We start from the raw sequence: 21,061 nt of genomic DNA, 5'->3' as shown, positions 1-21,061 counted from the left end.
TTTTGTGCATGGTGTGAGAAAATGATCTAGTTTCATTCTTCTGCATGTTGCTGTCCAATTCTCCCAACACCATCTGTTAAAAAGGCTGTCTTTTTTCCATTGGATATTCTTTCCTGCTTTGTCAAAGATCAGTTGGCTGTATACTTTTGGGTCCACTTCTGAGTTCTCAATTCTGTTCCTTTGGTCTATGTGTCTGTATTCATAAATATTTTCTAATGTAAGTAAAATTTAAATCATAATATCTCCTCTTCAAGGATACCATTTCTGAAACACATGGCAATCAAAATCTTAATGAGTCATATATTCCTTAGTTGCCAGTGAACAAAAGTAACCAATCTATTATCTAGATGGAATGGATAAATCCATAAAAGTTAAAAATGAAGGATTTACAGTTAAGGTGTAGACAAAAGGAAACCTTATTTGATGGGGGTATGGAAGGGAACTTGAAAGATGAAAATCACTTTAAAAAATTTTTGTGAATAGCTTAAGTTCAGAACTAAAGCCTTTCCTTTCTCCTTTGCACGATTAAACCTTTTTTTTTTTTTTCTGGAGGCATAAGGTCATCAATATTTTCTAGGCTGAGTTAGCAGTTCTAGTTGAGTGCACAACTTAATCAGAAAGTATCTGCAAAGCTTCTGTGATCCTAGTAATATACTTAGAACTCTAATTAGTGCTTCTCTAACACTGATGTGCATACTAACAACTCAGGAATAGAATTAAAATGTGAATTCTAACTCAGTAAGTCTAGGGTTGATTCTAAGGTGATGGTTTTCTAACAAGCTTCCAGGTAATTCAATCAACTGTTCTAAAGGGACTGATCTTTGACCAGCACCATGCCAGAGTACCAGAAGACAAAGTTGTGTGCCTTTGTAAAAGTGAAATGGAAGTAGACAGTTGACAGAGGTGAGCCACAGAGCAATTGGGCAGATTTAAATAAAACAGCTGCCGTTGAGCTCTAGTTGACTGCTGGTGTTGGGGGCCAATGTTGCCTGAGAATAAAATGAGAGCTATCTAGTTCAGTGGCTTGTACAAAGTAGGTGCTCAATAGCAGTTTTTTCCTCTTCTATAAAAATAATTATTAAATGAAACTACTAGCAAACAAGTCCAAATAATATTTCAGCATTTTATACTGATAAAATCAAATGCTGATTAGAGAATGGGCCAATGGATATACTATAGAGTGCAGAAGACATTACTTAATAAATTTGAAATCAGGGTTCCTTTTGGAAAAAGGTTGACTTATTTAGCAACAATAACAAAAAAGCTAGAAAGAGTGATTTTCCATAAGAGAAGTAATAGGAAAGTCAACATGGAGGTGAGGGATGATTGAACAGTTAGAACTGGGCTAGAAAGTTAAGGAAATGGGGCTAAGAAGGAAGGTTGATGAAGCAACATACTTTTATGGGAGGAATGTCTTTGCGAAGTTTCCAGAGATGGTGTGATATTGTTATTTATAATAAGAAATATATATTTGGTTTTTGTACCTGGCACAGGGCTCCCCAAACCCTTGTAATTTCCTGTGATGAGAGAGCTTTTGTTATGTTAATAAGTGACTTTTGGAAAACTTCTAAAGATGTGGGCTGGCTGCCAGGGGGAGCCAACCTAGTGATTAGAGTTTAGTTCCATACACACTGCCTTCAACCTCTGGGGAGGAGAAGGGGACTGAGTCAATCACCAGTGGTCATTGATTTAATCAATCACGTCTCTGTAATGAAGCCTCTAAAAAGACACAAACAGATGGGATTTTGAGAGCTTCCTGGTTGGTGAATATGTGGAGATTTGGTAAGAGTGGTATGCTCTGGGAGAGGGCATGGAAACTCTGTGCTTCTTCTGATATCTTGCCCTATGCAAATCTTCCACATGGTTGTTTCTGAGTTATATCCTTTTATAATAAACTGGTATCTAGTAAGTAAAATGTTTTTCTGTGTTTAGTGAGCTGCTTTGTGATTAATCTAATTCAAGGAGAGGTGCATTGGAACGTCTGATCTCTAAAGGTTGGTCAGAAGCACAGGTGACAATATGGACTTGTGAGGGGGCATCTAAAGTGGTGGTGGAAATGCAGGATCTGATGCTCTCTCCAGGTAGTGTTAGAATGGAGTTAAATTGTAGCTAAGGTTGGAGAATTGCTTGGGGTGGGTAAAAAAAAAAAAAAAACAAAAACAAAAAAACCCACACACACACGTTATAACTGAGTGCAGAATCCTTTTTTTAATGTTTATTTTTTTTTTGAGAGAGAAAGAGTGCACACACTTGAGCAGGGGAAGAACAGAGAGAATGGGAGAGAGAAATTCCTAAGCAGGCTCCATGCCTAGTGCAGAGCCTGACAGGGGGCTCAATTCCATGACCCTGAGATCACTACCTAAGCAGACATCAAGAGTCCGACACTTAAATGACCAAACCACCCAGGCATCCCCAGAATCTTTTCGTAAAGTAATCTCTACACCCAACATGGGTCTGAAACTCATGACCCCAAAATCAAGAGTCTGATGCTCTACCAGCTGAGCCAGCCAGGTGCCCCTGGGTACAGAATTTTGTCTGGGAATATCCTCACAACTTCAGAACAGATATGTTAGACATTCAGTTCTAAGTTATTTGCTGTGCTGTAGACTAAGTGGTATAAATCCTCTCTGTGCCCCAGTGCAATGTGTGCTGGACACACACAGCCTTATGTAGGAAGCTTTGGGGTGTGGAGGATTCTGGTAGTATTTGGCCTCATTCTGGTAGTATCCAGTAATGTTTAGTTTGAGGGAAATGATAGCGCATGCAGAAGGTAAGACAAGAATAGTCCTTGGAGAATTCAGCAGGAGATAACTAGTGACCAGGGGGAACACAACCTCTAAATAATCAACAATCCCCCAGAGTTACTGGGAAAGATGAGGGTTTCCCAAAATGAGGGCAGGAGTCCTTGAGAACATCTAAAGAGTTGATAGTTTACGTAAAAATAAAATGCTAATTGAGATAGTAATATGCAAATAAATACAGAAGGGAGAAACACAATTTGACCAGAAATCAACCAGAAAATTTAACACACCTTAGATTGTACTTCACATTTCAAACTATAGGGTAGTAAGCACCAAAGTGGGATCTTGAACCATAATATGTGAGCTAATTTCGCTTTCAAAAACTAAAAGTGTGGGTTTAAAAAAATATAGGTCATTCTTATTAGCATATTTTTAAAAAGTCTTTTTAAAATTAGAATTATCTCCCCATCCCCATGAAGTTTTTACCTGAAAATTCTATAACATAGGGTTAGAATAATTCAACTTTTCAAATAGGTTCCCACCCCCTTAACAGAATACTTTCCTCAATTCCTGAAACTGCTCCTTGAATATGGCAATTTCCCAGTAGCATATTTTCACAAAGGAGATTGGATGATATGCCATTATTAACTTGGTAACATGAGTAAATTGTACAAATTGATATTGGCTTAACATTAAATTTCCGGGGGGTGGGGAACCCATCACATAAACCGTGGCTGCCTTCTTTGAGTTTTTATTTGTATGTTGTGTTCTAACAGCAGATGATGGAAGTGAAGAGAATTTTAAGAAGCCTATGCTGACAGCAAGACAGATCTTTATTCTGAAGCCAAAGCTAGATGTACTCAAACACTGCATTTGCTCAATGACTTTCAAGTTTTATAACTATATCTGTAGCCAGAAATTCTTTACTGTGTAATTTTTTTCTCACTGAAATTTTTAAAAAATTTTTGTTTGTTTTAAAACAAATCTTATAAAAAGTGAGTTTGGAAACGTTAAGGTTTCTTAGAAAAACAGCCACCATATCACAGTGGAACAAATTCTCCATCTCTCACTTTCCAACATACTGACAGATTCCAAAGGCAAATCTGGAATTACTATGTCCCTTCTGTAACATATGGGAACAAGTTCAAACACTTGGCCCCAGAACACAAAGCTCAGGATTGGCTCAATCTACCTTCCTAGCCTCATTTCCTTGTTCCTCCTTTCATTCCATATTCTACGTGCACCAATATAAATGGCCATTTCTCTAAACACCCAGTGCCTTCCACTTATTGCTGCATGTGCTCACTTTCCTTTTCTCCATTTGCCTGAAGTATCTTTCCTTTTCTCTTAAAATCAGCTCCATGTATTTTCTTGGCAAGAACCCACAGAATGTTGTGTTTAGCTTTACTGTAGTATGCCTTTGATTTTTTCTTTGTTACAAGTATGTTTTCCACTGGTCTATGACACCTATAAAACCATGAATCATATATCTTTTAAATTCCAGTGCTTAGCATATAGTACTAGATGCTCAAAAACATTTGGTGACTAAGAATGCATGACAGGGAAAAATGAGCTTGCAAAATACAAACAGCCAGAAAACTGCAAGTCCTTCAAAATATATCTCTAGTTAACCTACAAAGATTTTAGTGACTTAGAGAGAGAAAGATGTTGAGGGGTCCGAGGCAGGTGGTGCAAGAAGTTAAAAGGTAATTTACAATCTCTACAGCCTATTATGGTTTCGGGGCAGTATTTCAAACAGATTTCCCTTGTTTCAATTAAACTCACACTATACCCAGATAAACTATGAGGATGCCATAGTTTCTTGTGCCTGTTTTGTTGTGATTCTTTGAAATATCAGGATTCAACTGGTCCACCAAATTAACTAGGGGATATACTTTATTTTCCAAGATTGGGGCAGACATTCAAAGCTGAGATTAAAAAGGCAAGATCAAGTTGAAAGGAAGTATGTATTTCCTTGGCAATTTACAAGTAGTGCTGGTTTTAAAACAAGGCCACAAAATTCTTACGCCTCCTACAGAGAAGTGGTATCTATGTCCTCTCCCCTGGAATATAGGCTCTATAGCCTATATAGAACTAACAGAACATGGCAGAGTGATTGATGATGTGTCATCTTCTGCCTCCAGATCTTAAGAAATTGGTAGCTTCCGCTTCTTACTTCTTAGGACACTCACTGGCTCTAGACACTGTGTATGAGGGAACCCATGCTGCCTTATGGAGAGGCTGCCAGTCAGCACCAATTTGCCTGCCTCTTGGATGAGCCAACTTGGGAGGGGATGTCTTCCCACCCACACCCATCCCTAAACCCCTTAGAGTTCCCCTGTTTTCAGCAGAGCAGGAAGTATGAGAAATGGCCCTGAAAAATAGCTCCTATGATATTTCAACTCACAGTTACTATGTTCCTCCTTCTTGACCTAACTCAAACTAATTATTAGTTGACTACTGTGTACTCTAATGTGCGAAACAGGTAGAAGGTAGGGAAGAGTATTTATCATTCACCCTTGCAATCTGTTGAAATTAAGGCAAAATTTGGCTGACTGGCAATCATACTCACCTCTTATTGAAAGAAAAATCTCAGAACCACAATACAGACACATACAGAACATAGAACAGACAATACTGCTTTCAAACAATTTCAGAAGTTTTACATTTTTTCATACTGTAGTAAAATATAAATAGCAGGCTGGTAATTTCAAGCATTTAACCTACTGAAACTGTCTTTAGCCTAAGAAAAGTAAAATAAATATTAGGAAAGTAAAACTTTAAAAATACAACAAAATTTATAATTGTATTTAGTTTGTCTTGTAATGTATTCCAAAGAGTGTAAATATATTATGAATATGTCTATATAGATATATTTCAAGCCTGTATGTATACTAACAGAAATGAGTGGTAACCATTTGTGTTCTCTAAGTCATATTATTGCTATACATTTAAAACTTGCTCAGATGGTTAGAATCTAATGCCTCCTCTACTTGGGCTTGGGATAAAGTGCCAAGAGAAGCAGGAGTTTATCTCCTAAAAGAACTCTAGCCCTGATACTGAGCTGAGAATTTGGATTCCTCTTCAAAGCTCATTGGAGATTAACCAAAAACACTTCATCATCAGAACAGTGTTTATCTTTTCACAATTTCTTTCATTATTTCCTGCCAAAATCATAAAGTGTGTGTGTGTGTGTGTGTGTGTGTGTGTGTGTGTGTGTGTGTGTGAGGGGGGGGGGAAGGGGCAGAGAGAATGTGCTGGGGTAAGGCTTTACCTAGTCTGGAGCATATTTAGCAGTAGGTAGGGTTTTGGATTTCTTTTTCATTGTAATTCAGCTGGTTCATCCATCTGTAGATGAATTTGTTTCCCTAAACAGCAAATGTTATTTAGCAGTGTTCATCATTCAAATGCCTTATGAAATAATCCTCACAAGTTCTATAAAGTAATTACAAACAGAGTGGTGCTGCTAACTTGCAGAAGGCAACAATGAAGTGGAAATTTCTGAAACTGTAAGATAAAGCTCACTGCTATGTAAGGCTGCTGAAGCCTAAATGATCAATGTTGTAACTTTCACTCAGAGAAGCTTAGGAAGACAAAATGCTCCAAATCCACATTCTCTCTTTGTAATCCTTGAATAGGCTTGCCTGAGTGTTAACATTTAGGCAGTAAATGATTTACACCAGCAAAGTTGAGTCTATCTTCCCCTATGTGTACCATTCTGGACAGAAACTGACAGTTCTTGTACAGGAAGATAGTTGAGGCACTGTGCTAGAACACTCTGTGGTGACTTAACTGACGAGGAATCTACTACAAATCCCGGCACTGAGAATTTATTTCTCTTTCTTGCAGGGCAGAAGGTTTTACACTTTCTAAAAGTGCACTCCGTAAAAGTAAACAGTCCTTAAATGTACCGTATTTTCAACCACCCAGAGAGGAAATGATCAGAGGAGATATGTTATTGATGAGGTGTCAATGAATTAGGAATATGTAGATGAAATTCTTCTGAAACTACATAATCTTTAAATATAAGGAAAACTATCTGAGCTGAAACGTGTTTTGCATTAGGAAACCTTTGCGCATATGAGGGAAATAATTGGAAACACCTGAGGTTTACATGTCACTTCTTTCATGTGTTTCTATCCAATTCTTTGAGGGAAGGAGGGTGAGATGGCTTATTGGCTACAGTTACCAGAGCCCTTTTGGTTGTATGTTTATACTCCCAATGTTAACATGATAATCACAAAAGGGGACAGCTGGAAGAAATTGTAAACCATGAAATAAGCTAACTTTTATTGTGTACTCTCTGATGCCCTTGTAGTCTCCTCATAATGTCAGGATCACACAATTTCCATAGTAACCATGAAAAAGAACAGACTACACAATTTAGCCAACATACGATTCAAATGTCCTACTTAATAGTTCAAAGTGGCATAAGGTATTAATGACAGTTTTCTGAAAATGCACAAGTCTATTCCTAAATGTCCAAAGAATGAGGAAATAATGTGATCAGTATGGCCTGGTGACTAGAAAATAGTTATGCTGCATCACGATGCAGGGGTTAATGAGAATTATTTTTATATTAAACCCAAAAGTATGTGACAACTTTTTTTTGCTAAGCAATGTATATCTTCTCAGATGCTTTAGACTGGCATATGACTTTTACTTTTTCACCTTGGAAAAACTAAGCAGTTTTATTAAAGTTTTTAAAAATCATTTTGAGTATTTTTAAATGTATAATTCAGTGGCATTGGGTACACTCACAATACTGTGCAACCATCATCACTATTTCCAGAATGCTTTCATCATCCCACATATAGATTCGACACCCATTAAGTAGTAGCTTCACATTCCCTCTTTCCTCTAGTCCCTTGTAAATTCTATTATACTTTCACTTTTGTAAGTTTGCCTACTTTAGGTGCCTCAGATAAATGGAATCATAGAATATTTACCCTTTTGTGTCTGGCTTATTTCACTTAGCATTAACATTTTTTGATGTTTACTCATGTTGTAGTATATACTAGAATTTCATTCTTTTAATGGATGAATAATATTCTGTTATATGCCTATATCACATGCAAAATATCCATTCATCTGTTAATGGACACTTGTGTTGTTTCCACCTTTTGGCTACTATGAATAATGCTGCTATGAATATTGGTATATATTTGAGTGCCTTGGTATATGACTTTTTAAAACTAAAGTGCTTTTAGTCTTGGTGTCTGAATGTAATAAAACAAAGTTCAATAGTCACCACTGGATGGATTTTGGGGTTATTTTACTTTTCTATCTTTTTTTAAAATGTTTATTGTTTTTGAGAAAGAGACAGAGACAGAATGCAAACTAGAGAGGGGCAGAGAGAGAGGGAGACAATCCAAAGCAGGCTCGAACCCACAAGCAGTGAGATCATGACCTGAGCTGAAGTTGGATGCTTAACTGACTGAGCCACCCAGGTGCCCCTACTTTTCTTTATTTTTTCAAACAGATACTGGAGAAAATCCTTACTTCTCTCACTCCTCCTCACATTCCAGGACTGTGAATGCCCCATCTTTCTTCATATGCTATACAAATACACATAAATCAATGTAAATTAAATTAAATCCAGCAGGGTTATATGATATAGATGGGATTTGTTCTCAGAAACTGAAGCAATCATACCTTCTGACTACAAAGAGGGTCAACATTAAAACTGAGTAACTTTCATTATTTTTCAAATTCTATACTTGTGACAGGTATAGCATAAGATTATCAGAGAATGCAGTAAGAATGGTAGAATAAAAAAGTAGCTCCATCAGAATTTTCAATTGAAACATTCTTGGAATTTCATATCTATGGGATTTTGGACTTAGTACCGCATCTAGAAGACACTATTTTGGATGAACTTGAGGTAAGTGTAGGCAGGTTTAAAAACTCCCAACTAGTTACTCCATAGAGTAACTTCCAGTCATTAGGAAGCTAAATTAATGCATGCCTTAATGAGACAGAGTAGATTCCAAGTGTAAAGATTCAGACCACAGACTCAGAATTTCCAAAATGTGCTTTTAGAAAATGCACCTGCAGAAATGGTAGACCTAACAGCTGGGCAGGTTATAAAAGATTGAAATTAGTGATGGGGGAACATTATATGCATAAAGTGAAGACTGACATGCTTTTGCTTTTGACCAATGTTTGTCTTTACAGCCTAGAAATCAAATGGTTTAACTTGACCACAAACTTTATCTCCTTCTTTAAGAAATGGTTACCATAAAGTCCTGAGGAATTATCTTTTCTAAAAGAAACCATTTTCTTGCTTGCTTCTGGCTTCTTCTCTTGTGTGGAAGGTTGGCTGTGACATGTTGGGTGTCCTTGGATTCTCTAGATTTGAATGTTATGGTCCTGATGAAAAATAAAATGGCAGTGCATGATGAAATACAAGACAGATGGTAAATATGCTGAAATTGTTATAGAATATAAAGTAGAGATATTTAGAGTCTTTCCTTCACTTTAATCTTAAATTAAGTCCTGGAAATACAAGATCTTGAACTTACTCATGGATGAAGGACAATAACAGGAGGGAGGAAATTATTTTGTGATACCTCAACTATCGCCAAGGTGAAAGGATTATTCATTTTTCCCTTTCCTAACACAACTCTGTAACATGTGTGCTTGTTTAGGTTACACTTTTAACGATGATTTATGATGCAGAGGGCTCTTTGATTCTTAAGAAGCATAGCTATTTCATTAGCTGGTCATGGATATTGTTTACTTCTTGTCTTGAATATGAAGTTCAAAATTGTTCTGAGGCAACTAGTTTGATGACCCATTTCTAAATGTTTGTGCCTTTCATTTCCTTCTTGATGGTACCTGAATAGTATCTAACTATCTTTTCCATTAATGTGTAAGATGTTCCCTGGATTTAAAATATATGAGATAACACATAAAAATGTAATAAAAAAGGGACAATTTTCTTTCCCTTTGTATGCAACTGCTTGAGTCTTCTCCAGGGGTCAGAAGGAGACCTCACAGTCTAAGGTGTTTATGTTCTGTGTCTCTTTTATGAAAGTGGAACTGGAGATATTTGCACAGGCATCTAGTTTTCTTTAAACTCTGGAATACCTCTGACCCAGAGTGAATATAGATTGAAGGTCTTTTTACCCCCCCTTTAGAACCTAACTGTGACACAGTAAGATTAGACCAGGAAGATAGAGAATGGGGTGGCTAGCAGACTTTGAAGGAAAGAGGTTGTGGGAAACAAATATTCATGACATTTCTACTGAAGAAATTTGTAAACATAACACTTTGAGAGGTGAGAGGAGAAAAATATTAATAAACGGCAGGAATATACAACAAAGTATAGATAAAAAAAATCTGACACCAGAAAGTTTAACCATTAGATTTTTAAGACTTCTTTAGAAAGATTTCATATTAAAGAGTATTAAATATTAGTCCCTCTTTCTGGGCTGTTAGATACTGACTCATTGCTCACAAAATGACCCCAGGAGGAGAAATTGTTATGGATGGTTCTTGTCAGGATCCCAAAGAAGTTTCCTTGGAGGGCCAGAAGAACATCTCATGCCCTCTTTGGGCCATTCAGAACACTAAGAGATGTGTGAACATAGGTTAGTTCACAGAAGGACTCCATCACCAGTACTTTATCAGGAGTGTCTCCTAGGGATATGCACTTTTACCACCTATGAATTTAATATCTTTTGTTTACAACTTTGGTGATTTCTTGCCAGGACTAAGCAATTGGATACTCTTGAGGACAGTGCTGGTGATAGGTAACAAATCCTGCTTCTGCCTCTCCTCCTTCTCTCCTCTCTATTCTCTATCCTAGATTTCTCAGTGTCTCCTGGCAAGTCTGAGAGCTCATATGGCAGGTGGAAGACACAGGGAAATTACCTGGCTGTTTCAGAGTTCTGTAGCTCTAACTCATGGAAATTTCTGTTTCTGTGGCTTCTGTGGCATCACCCACCTACACTGCCCATTAGTCACACAGCAGAACTCCCACACATTCCTTGCAAAGTTCTGAGCAAAGAGCATTTGAGAGCTGTGACTCTAAGTACAACTGCATGGTTTTAATCAGTTGTAGCAAAGAAATGCAATTAGCAGTCAAAGATCCCTGAGAATGAACTTTGCTTTGCTGTTTGTACCAACAATTAGCACTGTGTTAAATTAGCAGTTTTGGAAATAAGACCTGAATCTTTTCTGCTGTATGGAGCAGTCTTAAGATTCTATGGTAGCCAACTCCTTTTTTTCTCTGTGAGTAAAAATGTGTCTCTCCTATTTCTACTTCTAAATAAGTGGTATTTTTCCTTTCAGACAAGTTGGGAGGGGGGAAATAAGACAAAGACAATCTTAACGCTAGGATTCTAGTCTTAACCCTGCCACTTACTATCTAAGTGACTTTAGGCAAGTCACTGAATCTCTCTGAGCTTAAGTGTTTTCAACCATAAAACGAGATAATATCAGCCTTATCTACTTCATAGGCTCAAACAAGATAATGTGAAAACCGTGAAATGGTATAGGAGTGTATAACATTATACGTCGGCAAGGAAAGGTCATGAACATCAATGAGAACTGAAAGATGACTTAGTCTCTGAACAATTTTTCATAAATAGACATGCTGTCCTAAGAGCTGAATACCATATAAAATTTATTCACTGACAGATAAAGTAAAATTTTGCTCCCAAGAAAGTCTTCAGAAATATTCTGAGGTTACACTGATGGTCAGTCCCAAAGATACCACCAGATGGGGGTGCAGGCTCTGAGAAAACTGAAGTAAGGCATTGTAAGCCACCTGGAACTTTTCAAAACAGGGTAGGTTAAAAAAAAAAAATAAGCCCAACAAAGAATCTCCTACATAGGGGAACCAATGAACAGATTTGTGACCATGTTAGTTAAGCAAAATAAGAACTGAAGAAAACCAACAAAGGCTAAAAACCTTTGCCAAAATTATGTTATCCAATATCCAATAAGAGGATTCAAAACATTTTTTTCCCCAACCAAACCCAACAACAACAAATCCTTGTTTTTATATATAATAACATGTCTCCTTTCCAACCCATATCTGATATAATTCCTTCCTGGCTACAGAAATGAAAGGTAATTGAATTGTAGAAGTGCTGGTTGGTAGTGTCTGTGGTGGGTTTTAGATTCTCTCCTTTGCATTTCAACTACACTCTGTTCAGGGTTATATGAATTGGAGGAAATGGGTCCCAGTGAAGGTAGACCTCTGAGAGCAGGAATGATACCAGTGGGGATCAAGGCTGGATTCTCCAGTACCCTGCAATTAAAATACCTTAGATTTAGTTTTGGTTCTGTGGTTGATTCCAAGGTCAATTTTGATAACTTGTGTCTACAGACTTCAGTTGCTCAAAAATGAGGTGTTTGGAAGAAATATCTTTACATTCGCAATGTCCTAGAAGATAGAAGTGTCTGAGAAGAAAGCTTCTAAGAACAGGGGGGTTGTGGCCAGCATATTTTTAGGAAGTTGGAAGCTCAAGGGTAATGATGCTACAAAAATAGAGAGTAAAAGTAGACTTGTAAAAGAGTAGGTGACATTCAGAAAAATAGAAGATGATGATTAGAGAAAATCTAGAGAGAGGCAAGCTGAAAGAAATTGGGCCAGCTGAGCAATCTAAGAAAAGCTGGAAAGGTTGGTACACAGATGTGGGTTTTAGGGGCACTATGAAAGGCCAGCAGGCTGTGTGGAGTGGTAAAATTAGGCCATTTCTGCCAGTAGAGTCTAGAATACTAACAAATTAGGGATCAGGTGGCTCAAGCTTTATTCTTAAACCAAGGAATAAACCTAAAGCCTACTCAGAAAAAAAGAGCAAGAAAACATATAAATAGATCAGTTATGGACTAGAGCAGCAAAGCATGTACACTAGAGAAGAATATTGACCAAAAGGAATCCTTGACTACAAAATAACTTGTCATCAGCTCTTTGGCGAACAGTTTAAACACAACCACCAACAAAACAGAAAGCCATTGAGATCTTCCTCAATTACTTGGCTGTTAATATCATGAAAAAGATGAGGCAATGTAGAAAGTGACTGGTTAAATGACACAGGGTCATTTATCAACTGAATAGCAGAGGTCAGAGTTCCTAATCCTCTCTTTCATTGCCATTTAAGAAATATAAATTTATAGAGCATCTGCAGTCTCTTTAACCAGAAAAATTTCTGTTATTCTATTAATAATCTTTTGCTCATAGGAGCTAAAATGTATTGGTATAGTTGCAGAATGTTTTTTGAGTACTTGAAGTGACTCTAGATTCTAATTGCTCTTACTTATCCACCAATAAGGATATCATGAGAATATAGGGCAAAAAGTGAAGATTTGATATTTCCCTGATTCCCATTTTTAGAAAGTTTATCATACAACAGGGAAGACAAAAACTGATGCATCAAAAAGCAACATAAATATTTAACAGAAAATTAATGACTATGGAATATATGAGAACAATTCATGTTCTGATGACTTTTATCTATCTGCAAATTATTTTAGTCTTATTTTTCTGCAGAGAAGGCAAATGTGCAATACTGTTACTTACCTTTAACTTGATTGCCTCTTGCTTCAGTAACTCAGATGTCTTATTTTTCTTGGTCCCTGCAAACCCTCTCCCCCAAAAGGAGAGAGATTGAGAATCCAATATTCCAAGCACTGATTTTTCACATTAAAACAAATCCTGGAGGGGCGCCTGGGTGGCTCAGTCGGTTAAGCGTCCGACTTTGGCTCAGGTCATGATCTCATGGTTCATGGGTTCGAGCCCCACATCAGGCTCTATGCTGACAGCTAGCTCGGAGCCTGGAGCCTGTTTCGGATTCTGTGTCTCCTTCTCTCTCTGACCCTCCCCTGCTCATGCTGTCTCTCTCTCTCTCTCAGAAATAAATAAAACATTAAACAAAATTTTAAATCCTGGAATTAACTATAAAAAAAGAACTTTTTTCTTTGAAGAAAAAATCTAAAGTTTAAAGACATTATTTAATGGTAATTTTAAACAAGGGGTTTAAAACCCACTTGAAGAGTACTGTGTAATTATTAAGTCAAAGTTTTCAGTGAATCATTTTAAAAGGAAACACATTTCAAAACATAATTAATCAAAACTTTATTGATGGAAAATATTTTTCATCTTTATTTTTCAGTTGAAATATATTTCAACTTTATTCAGATGGAAGAAATATCCTTCTGAAAGATATATTTTTAAAACCTGAGATTGCAGGGTAATTTTACCAGCCTGTAAAATTCCTCCAATTCTCTATTTTCTACACTCACAGCTGCCATAATGATGAAGTAGCTAGTGAAGGGAGGTACAGAAATCAGGCTGCATCAGGGGGCAGGCATGAGATGGTGTGTGAACAGAAGCAGATGATACTTGGCTTGCCAGTTTAGCTAACTTCAATCCGGTGATGAATGAGGTGACAGATATGGTGGCCACCCTCATTTCTATATACTTAAGCAGCCATTGAAAGTCACTTTATTTAATTTCTACCCAGAAAATGAGTGTATCAAACTGAAATAGCACTCAGTTGAATAATACCAAGTACAAATTAGTTCTAGCCAAGAAATGAGATGTTCTTTTATTCCTGTAAAATAAAAGATAAGAAGGCAAAATAATTTTCAAAGTACAGACAATAATGAGCTCCTCTGGAAAAAACAACTACAGGAAAAGCTACTCAGTCATACCTAACCCTCTGAAAGCTCAGAAGAATAATCAAGTTAAATTGTCAGTATTTGAATACAAAGAAACAATATCCTGAGGCTGGATATGAAAATGTGATCTGAAAGAAAGATGAACAAAAGGGGTGTTTCTGGTTAACACAGTGATTCTCTTAGTCACTAATAGGTTTCTGAATACAATGAGTCAGCATGCTATTTGACTCATCATAGTCAAAACTTTCTGAACAGTACGTTATGGACCTGGAGTATGAATAGGTTTCTAAGATATTTTCCATACCAGAGACAGTGGCTCAGATGTAAGAATCTAGCTCATCACTTCTTATCTTCTGGAGCAATTTGTTGGCATGAAACAAACCTTGTAAATATTTTATGTATGTCCTTTCCAAACTGAGCAGCCTGAGGATAGAGGTTTTGAATTGCACCCGGAAAACTTGTTCTTCAGCCAACAAAGTACTGTATTTTAGAGCTAAAAATATTTATTAAAAAATTCCCATCTATAATTTCTTGAAATTTGATGACAGAATTATCAGTAGCAGTGGTGCTTATTTCAGTTTCAGTGAGTGATGGCAATTTCTTGATGGTTATTTGAGCCTGAAGCATTCAGCTTTATTTTTTTTAAGTTTATTTATTTTGAGAGAAAGAGAGTAAGAGTGAGAGAGAGAACATGTGCATGACTGAGAAAGGGAGGGAGAGAGGGAGGGAGAGAGAGGGAAGGAGAGAATCCCAAGCAGGCTCTGCATTGTCAGCACAGAGCCCAACTCTGGGCTTGAGACCATGACTTGAGCTGAAGTCAGGAGAAAAGAAAAATAATTATCTCTAAGTACATGATGTGATATAATTTTCCTTTATAAAAAAGTTCTTGATTTTTTGATTCTGTTATTTTGATAACAAAAATTGGACAGAAACCCTGGATAGTTTTCAGTGTTCCTTCAACAAATTATTTTCTACTCAGTCTAAGTGTAAGAGGTCCAAGTAATTCTAAAGGATTCTAAAGAATAGTCAGATTTTTTCCTTACATATCAGTTCATATAATTTTTAATTTTATATTATTGATTAGTACTGTGTATATTGGTCCTTATATATATAAATATATATGTACTCTGTGTGTGTGTGTGTGTGTATATATATATATATATGCTGTGTGTACATATACACATAAAAATGTTAAGTAAAAATTACAGAGATGTGATACTCAACAGTCCAAATTCTTAATCTGATAAATGTAAATAATGCAATACAAGTATAAACATCAATAAAGAGAACAAAGAACTTACATGGAGGATACTTAAAGATAATTTTTTTCTAACTTGTATTTTTTCCTTTGTTATTATTATGAATTGAAAATATGTTCTTATGGGGAAAAGTACTTTGATCCCAGCACAGACAAGCCAGACCTTTTGAACTGTAATGAGTACTTGCCTACAGTCCAACTAAAGTAAAATTCCATAAATGTGATCTTAAGATATACAGAGCTTACAGTGGTGGGATCTTAAATGTTTAATTCTTGCATGTTATCTATGTTCTAGTTTCCTTTATTTTCTAACTGATTGGCTTTTATAGTGTGGCTCTGCTGTCTTGAGAAACAAAGGAACACTGTTATCATCATTATTATTACTATAATAACATTCGTCTGGAAGACAGTTGCAGCTGTAGAGTCTGCAATTAAAATGAATCCCACTACAGGGCGCAATATGGATCACAGATGATAGGCAAAGTGTTTCAGACGGTGTGCAAATAAAGCACATTAAATCGCACACACCATGCTGCCCGCTTAAAACAATGTCTGTAGGATACCATTTTCATACTAATTCCTGCCATTTAACTGAGTTACAGAAGAAGGCTGACAGAGTTGTCCACATTCTGTGAGGTCATCTCAGTAAAAAGAATGCAAATTCTCTCTAGGCATAGGAGAAACAATGGCAATAATGCAAAAACATCTGCTTTGTCAAAGGTTAACCTTCCTAAAAGCACGTCCTTCATGCTGCCCTCCTGTCTTGCCTCTGTGTGCTGATAGCTCCACCCATAAGACATTCTATCAGAAATGTCTTTCTTGTTTATTTTTTCAATTTTTATTGTGAAAAATATGAAACAAAGAAAACATGAAAGCATAATACAACTATATCTGTATATCTATCACCCAGATTCACTAGTTAATATTTTGCCACTTTGCATTATTTCTCTTTGCTTATATCACCAAACCATTGAAAAGCTAAGATTTCTGTATAAATCTAAGAACAACCACTATAACCACAACACAAGAAACACAATTAATGACATAAGAAAAGAACAATGACTTGTCAATATCTAATATTAATTCTATATTTAAATGTACTTGTCTTAAAAATATCTTTTCTAGCTGTGACTTTTGTTTTCTTTTTAACCAATAGCTTTTTAAGTGAAATTAAATGTTAGTGATGTGGTATAGGCCATCTGGTTTAGATACAACTTAACAAGGGCTTAAACAAAATTATTTCTCTCTCATTTAGCATGGAGATATGCTGATCCAGGGCACTGAGTGTGGCTTTTCCATCCCAACATCCAACACACAGCTTCGTCTCTGATCTGAAAGATGGCAGCTGCAGCCCTTGTTATCACAGTACACAGGAGGCACAGAGAAGCACAACTCCAAGGGCATAATCCAGATGTTGCGCACACGATTTCTGTTCACATTTCATTATGCAGAATACAGAATAGGGGTAACATGGTCCTATCTAACTGCAGCAGAGGTTGAGACAAACAGGCTTTATTCTCGGTGGCCATGTGTGGAGGTTTCCCTGGACTTATGCATCTTGTATCTGAAGGAATGATGGTTTAGGGACAATAATTGCCCATCTCTGCCAGAGATTCTCCTGGACGTGACTAATCTATGAGGGACTATATTAAAATCACGTCCCTATAAGTTGCAATATAATGATAGGCCTAGGCTTAGTCCAGATTAGACTATTTTTCTCCTACACTGAATAAGCTTGTTAATACTCATTTTGAGTCCATCAATCTATTTTTTAAGATTTCCTTTCTCTTCCCTTGTCGAGATACATGCTGTCAGTGCTCATTTTTGTAACTAACTGTGTTTACTTTCCTTTCTAATTTTCCTTTATTGTTGTCATCAAGTTTCCAAAAAAATATTTTATGTAAGTATAATATAGTTTTATTTAAGTATAATAAACATGTGGAAAGTTCACAAGTCATAATTGCACAGCATGGTGAAAACAGGGAGAAAACAGTGATACACATAAACACTATTCAGATCAAGAAGTGGAGCATTGTTTGTATTCTAGAAGCAGTTTCGTGCAGCCTCCAAGTACTACTCCTCTCTTCCTCCCAGAGATAACTATTCTGATCTTTAACACCATGGTTTAATTTTGTATACTTTTGAATTTTATATAAATGGAATCATACAACATATATTCCTTTTTGTCTGGCATCTTTTGCTCATTATTATGCTTATGAAGTTCACTGATGTGAACTTGGTCATGTGGCAGTAGTTCATCCACTTTCATTGCTTATGGGATTGTATTAATAGACCATAATTTATTCATTATATTGTTGATGAATAATTGGATTGCTCCTTAGTTTCTGTTACAAATGCAGTTGCTATGATCTTTATTGTATTTTTTTGTATACATATGTATGTATTTGTTAGGCATATATAATTCCTAGGGATGGAATTGTTAGATTACAATGTAATGGGATATTTGTATATCCAGATACATTTTTTTTTGTCTTATTGCATTCGGCTTCTAGTGTAATGTTGAACAGAAGTTGTCATAGAGAGAATTCTTGTCTTTATCTGGATCTCAAGGATTCCATAACCTCACCATTAGGTATGGCAATTTGCTTTAGGATTTTTATATACAACATTTGTCAGACTGAGAAAATTCTTTCTAGTCCTAATTTTCTAACGTTCTTTCTTCTTGGGTGGGTATTTAATTTTATCAAATGCTTTTTCTATATCTTTGAGATGGTTATATAATTTTCCCCTTTATTCCGTTAAAATAGTAAGGTTATGGGGTTAGTGTGTGGCTTAGTCAATTGGGCATCTGACTTCAGCTTAGGTCATGATCTCGTGATTTGTGGGTTCAAGTCCTGTGTCAGGCTCCACGCTGACAGCTCAGAGCCTGCACCCTGCTTCAGATTCTGTGATTCCCTCTCTCTCTACCCCTCTCCTGCTTACCTCTGTATCTCTCAAAAATAAATAAACATTAAAAAAACTTTCAAAAAATCCTCCAGAACCTTTAGAGAGTATAGCCTTTATTAACACTGTGATTTCAGACTTCTGGTCTCTAGAACTGTGAGAGGAAATATTTTTCTTGTTTTAAGCCTCTGAGTTTCTGGCACTTTGTTACAGTAGCCCTAGAAAACGGACACAGTTGTCATGTATTTAAATTCTATATAAATTTTAACCCCTACAATATAATTGCTATTGTTTTGTACAGTGAATATTCATTTATGTTTATCCATGTTTGACTCTTTCCATTTTTCTTCATTTCTTCCTTCATCTCTGTATGTCCTTCTAGGATTGCTTGCTTTCTTCTTGAAGTACTTCTATAAATAGTTCCTTACTGTGGGTTTGCTGTCAATGAATTCTCTTAGCTTTGTTTACCTGAAAATGCCTTTATTTTACCTTCACTTTCTGAAGTATACTTTTGCTAGGTATAGAACTCTAGGTTAGTAGTTCTTTTAGTATATGACACATTGACAATATCATTCCATCATCTTCTGGTTTCTGTTATTTAGTATTCTGAAGTTTTATTGTAATATACATTGGTGTTGTTCCCCTTTGGCTTGGGATGCTTGGGATTTATTTTTCATGATTCTGTGACTTGGTGTCTTTCATAAACATTTGACATTTTTCACTATTTATTTATATATTACTTCTGCCCCAATCTTTCTCTTCTTTTCCTTGTGGAACTCAAATTACGACTTTATTACACCTACTTTTTCCTAATCTCTTTTTATAATCTGCTGGTTTTTTCCTTTCCTTTCCTGTCCTCTCCCAATTCTTTCCTTCCTAACTTTTAAAATATTTTCTACTTCACAACATTTTCAGTATTGCTTCTAAAATTTTCTTTAAAAGACATATCTAAATCTGTGAGATGCTTGCTTAGGAACTTTCAGTGTCTGTACTTCAACAAACATGTATTAAACAACTATTATGGGTCATGCACTGAGCTTAGTGCAGAAGACAAAATGGTGAGGAGTGCAAAAGTTATTTCTATCTTTTTAGAGGTTATAGTCCAAGAGAATTTATAGTAGAGTGCTATACTGTCTTTGTATGATAGGGGAAGTAGAGAATGTTAAGAGAATACATATGAGGAACATAAAACTCATTTGGTGGAGGCCAGAAGATGGGCTTTTTGCAGGTAATTACAAGTAAATGGAAATGTTAAGTTAATAAGATTTATCCTTGTGAAGAGAGGGGTGACAGATCTTGTGAAGGCCTAAGGGTATTTATGGTATGCTGGAGGAACTGAAAGATGGTTGAGGCATAGATGCAGGATGAATGTTTAAGATAGGCTGGGCCAGGCTACAAGATACTTAAACAATTTCATGAGTTTGAACTTCATCATGAGGACAATGGGGGAGAAAATGAAAATATTGAAGCAAGAAAAGTGAAGAGGTTATTTAAGATAAATAAACAGGATTCTGTGACTAATTATAGGTGGGAGTTGAGGGGAAAGAAAAGGGATAGAGAAAGATTCTCGGGTTCTGGGGTTCTGAATAGCATTTGCTGAGATAAGGGGAAAAGTGGAATGAGAAACTTTGAGGGAGAGGTGATGATGAGATAAATTTTTATAAATGTTGGGAATGAGACACTCATGGGGCGTCCAGGAGGTTATAGGTAATTGGCCTCATGAATTGAGTTCAGAATAGAGGGTTGGGCTGAAGATATAAATTTTGGAATCTTTCCTACTCCATATAATTTCTGATATAGTCTTCAAAGTTCTCTTTCAAATGTAGGTCTACCTATATGAGACACTTGCTTATAAACCATCAGTGTCTCCTCCTAGCTATCCAATACAGTCCAAACTCTTTCACATAATGGTGTGCAAAGACCTTTAAAGTATAGTCCCCACCAAACTTTCCAGGCTAACATCTCAACATATATTTGAGTTGGATACAATTTCTCACTGTTCACTAGACACAGTTTATTTTTTATCTCCATATGCTTTTAAAATATGCTATTTCTTTTATTCAGAATGCTTTGCCCACTTTCTTTTCAACCTCAATAGCCTCTATTCATCCTTCAATATCATAGTTCAAATACTATCTCCTCTGAGTTGCCTTTTCAATTGCTTTCATGTCACTTTATAAATGTAATCAGAGAACTCTAGATGCTGGCGAGGATGGGGAGAAATGGGCACCCTCCTACACTGTTGGTGGGAATGTAAACTGGTACAGCCCCTCTGGAAAACAGTGTGGAGGTTCCTCAAAAAATTAACAGTAGAACTCCCCTATGACCCAGCAATAGCACTGCTAGGAATTGACCCAAGGGATACAGAAATGCTGAGGCATAGGAGCACATGTACCCCAATGTTCATAGCAGCACTCTCCACAATAGCTAAGACATGGAAAGAGCCTAAGTGTCCATCAACAGATGAATGGATCAAGAAGATGTGGTTTATCTATACCATGGAATACTACATGGCAATGAGAAT

At 36.4% G+C, this 21,061-nt stretch overlaps 1 protein-coding gene across 4 annotated transcripts in view; it reads right to left on the bottom strand.

Moving 5' to 3' along the window:
- Positions 1–8,887: 8,887 nt before the first annotated feature.
- LMNTD1 (lamin tail domain containing 1) overlaps positions 8,888–21,061 on the bottom strand; it is a 160,121-nt gene continuing 147,947 nt past the window's right edge. For 2 of the 4 annotated variants that reach the window (XM_039240850.1, XM_039240849.1), the window contains one exon: positions 8,888–9,113. In XM_039240850.1, coding sequence (XP_039096781.1) covers positions 8,966–9,113 — 148 coding nt within the window. In that variant the 3' untranslated portion in view covers positions 8,888–8,965. Of the gene's footprint in view, positions 9,114–13,275; positions 13,341–21,061 lie in introns of all 4 variants that reach the window. The other 2 variants (XM_039240851.1, XM_039240852.1) reach the window with 2 other exon arrangements.

This window comes from Hyaena hyaena, unplaced genomic scaffold (assembly GCF_003009895.1).
Source record: "Hyaena hyaena isolate Hyena2069 unplaced genomic scaffold, ASM300989v1 scaffold_182, whole genome shotgun sequence".
In the NCBI taxonomy this organism is placed as follows: Eukaryota; Metazoa; Chordata; class Mammalia; order Carnivora; family Hyaenidae; genus Hyaena; species Hyaena hyaena.
The sequence above is the reverse complement of the archived record's forward strand: the minus strand, read 5'-3'. Positions and strand labels throughout refer to the sequence as shown.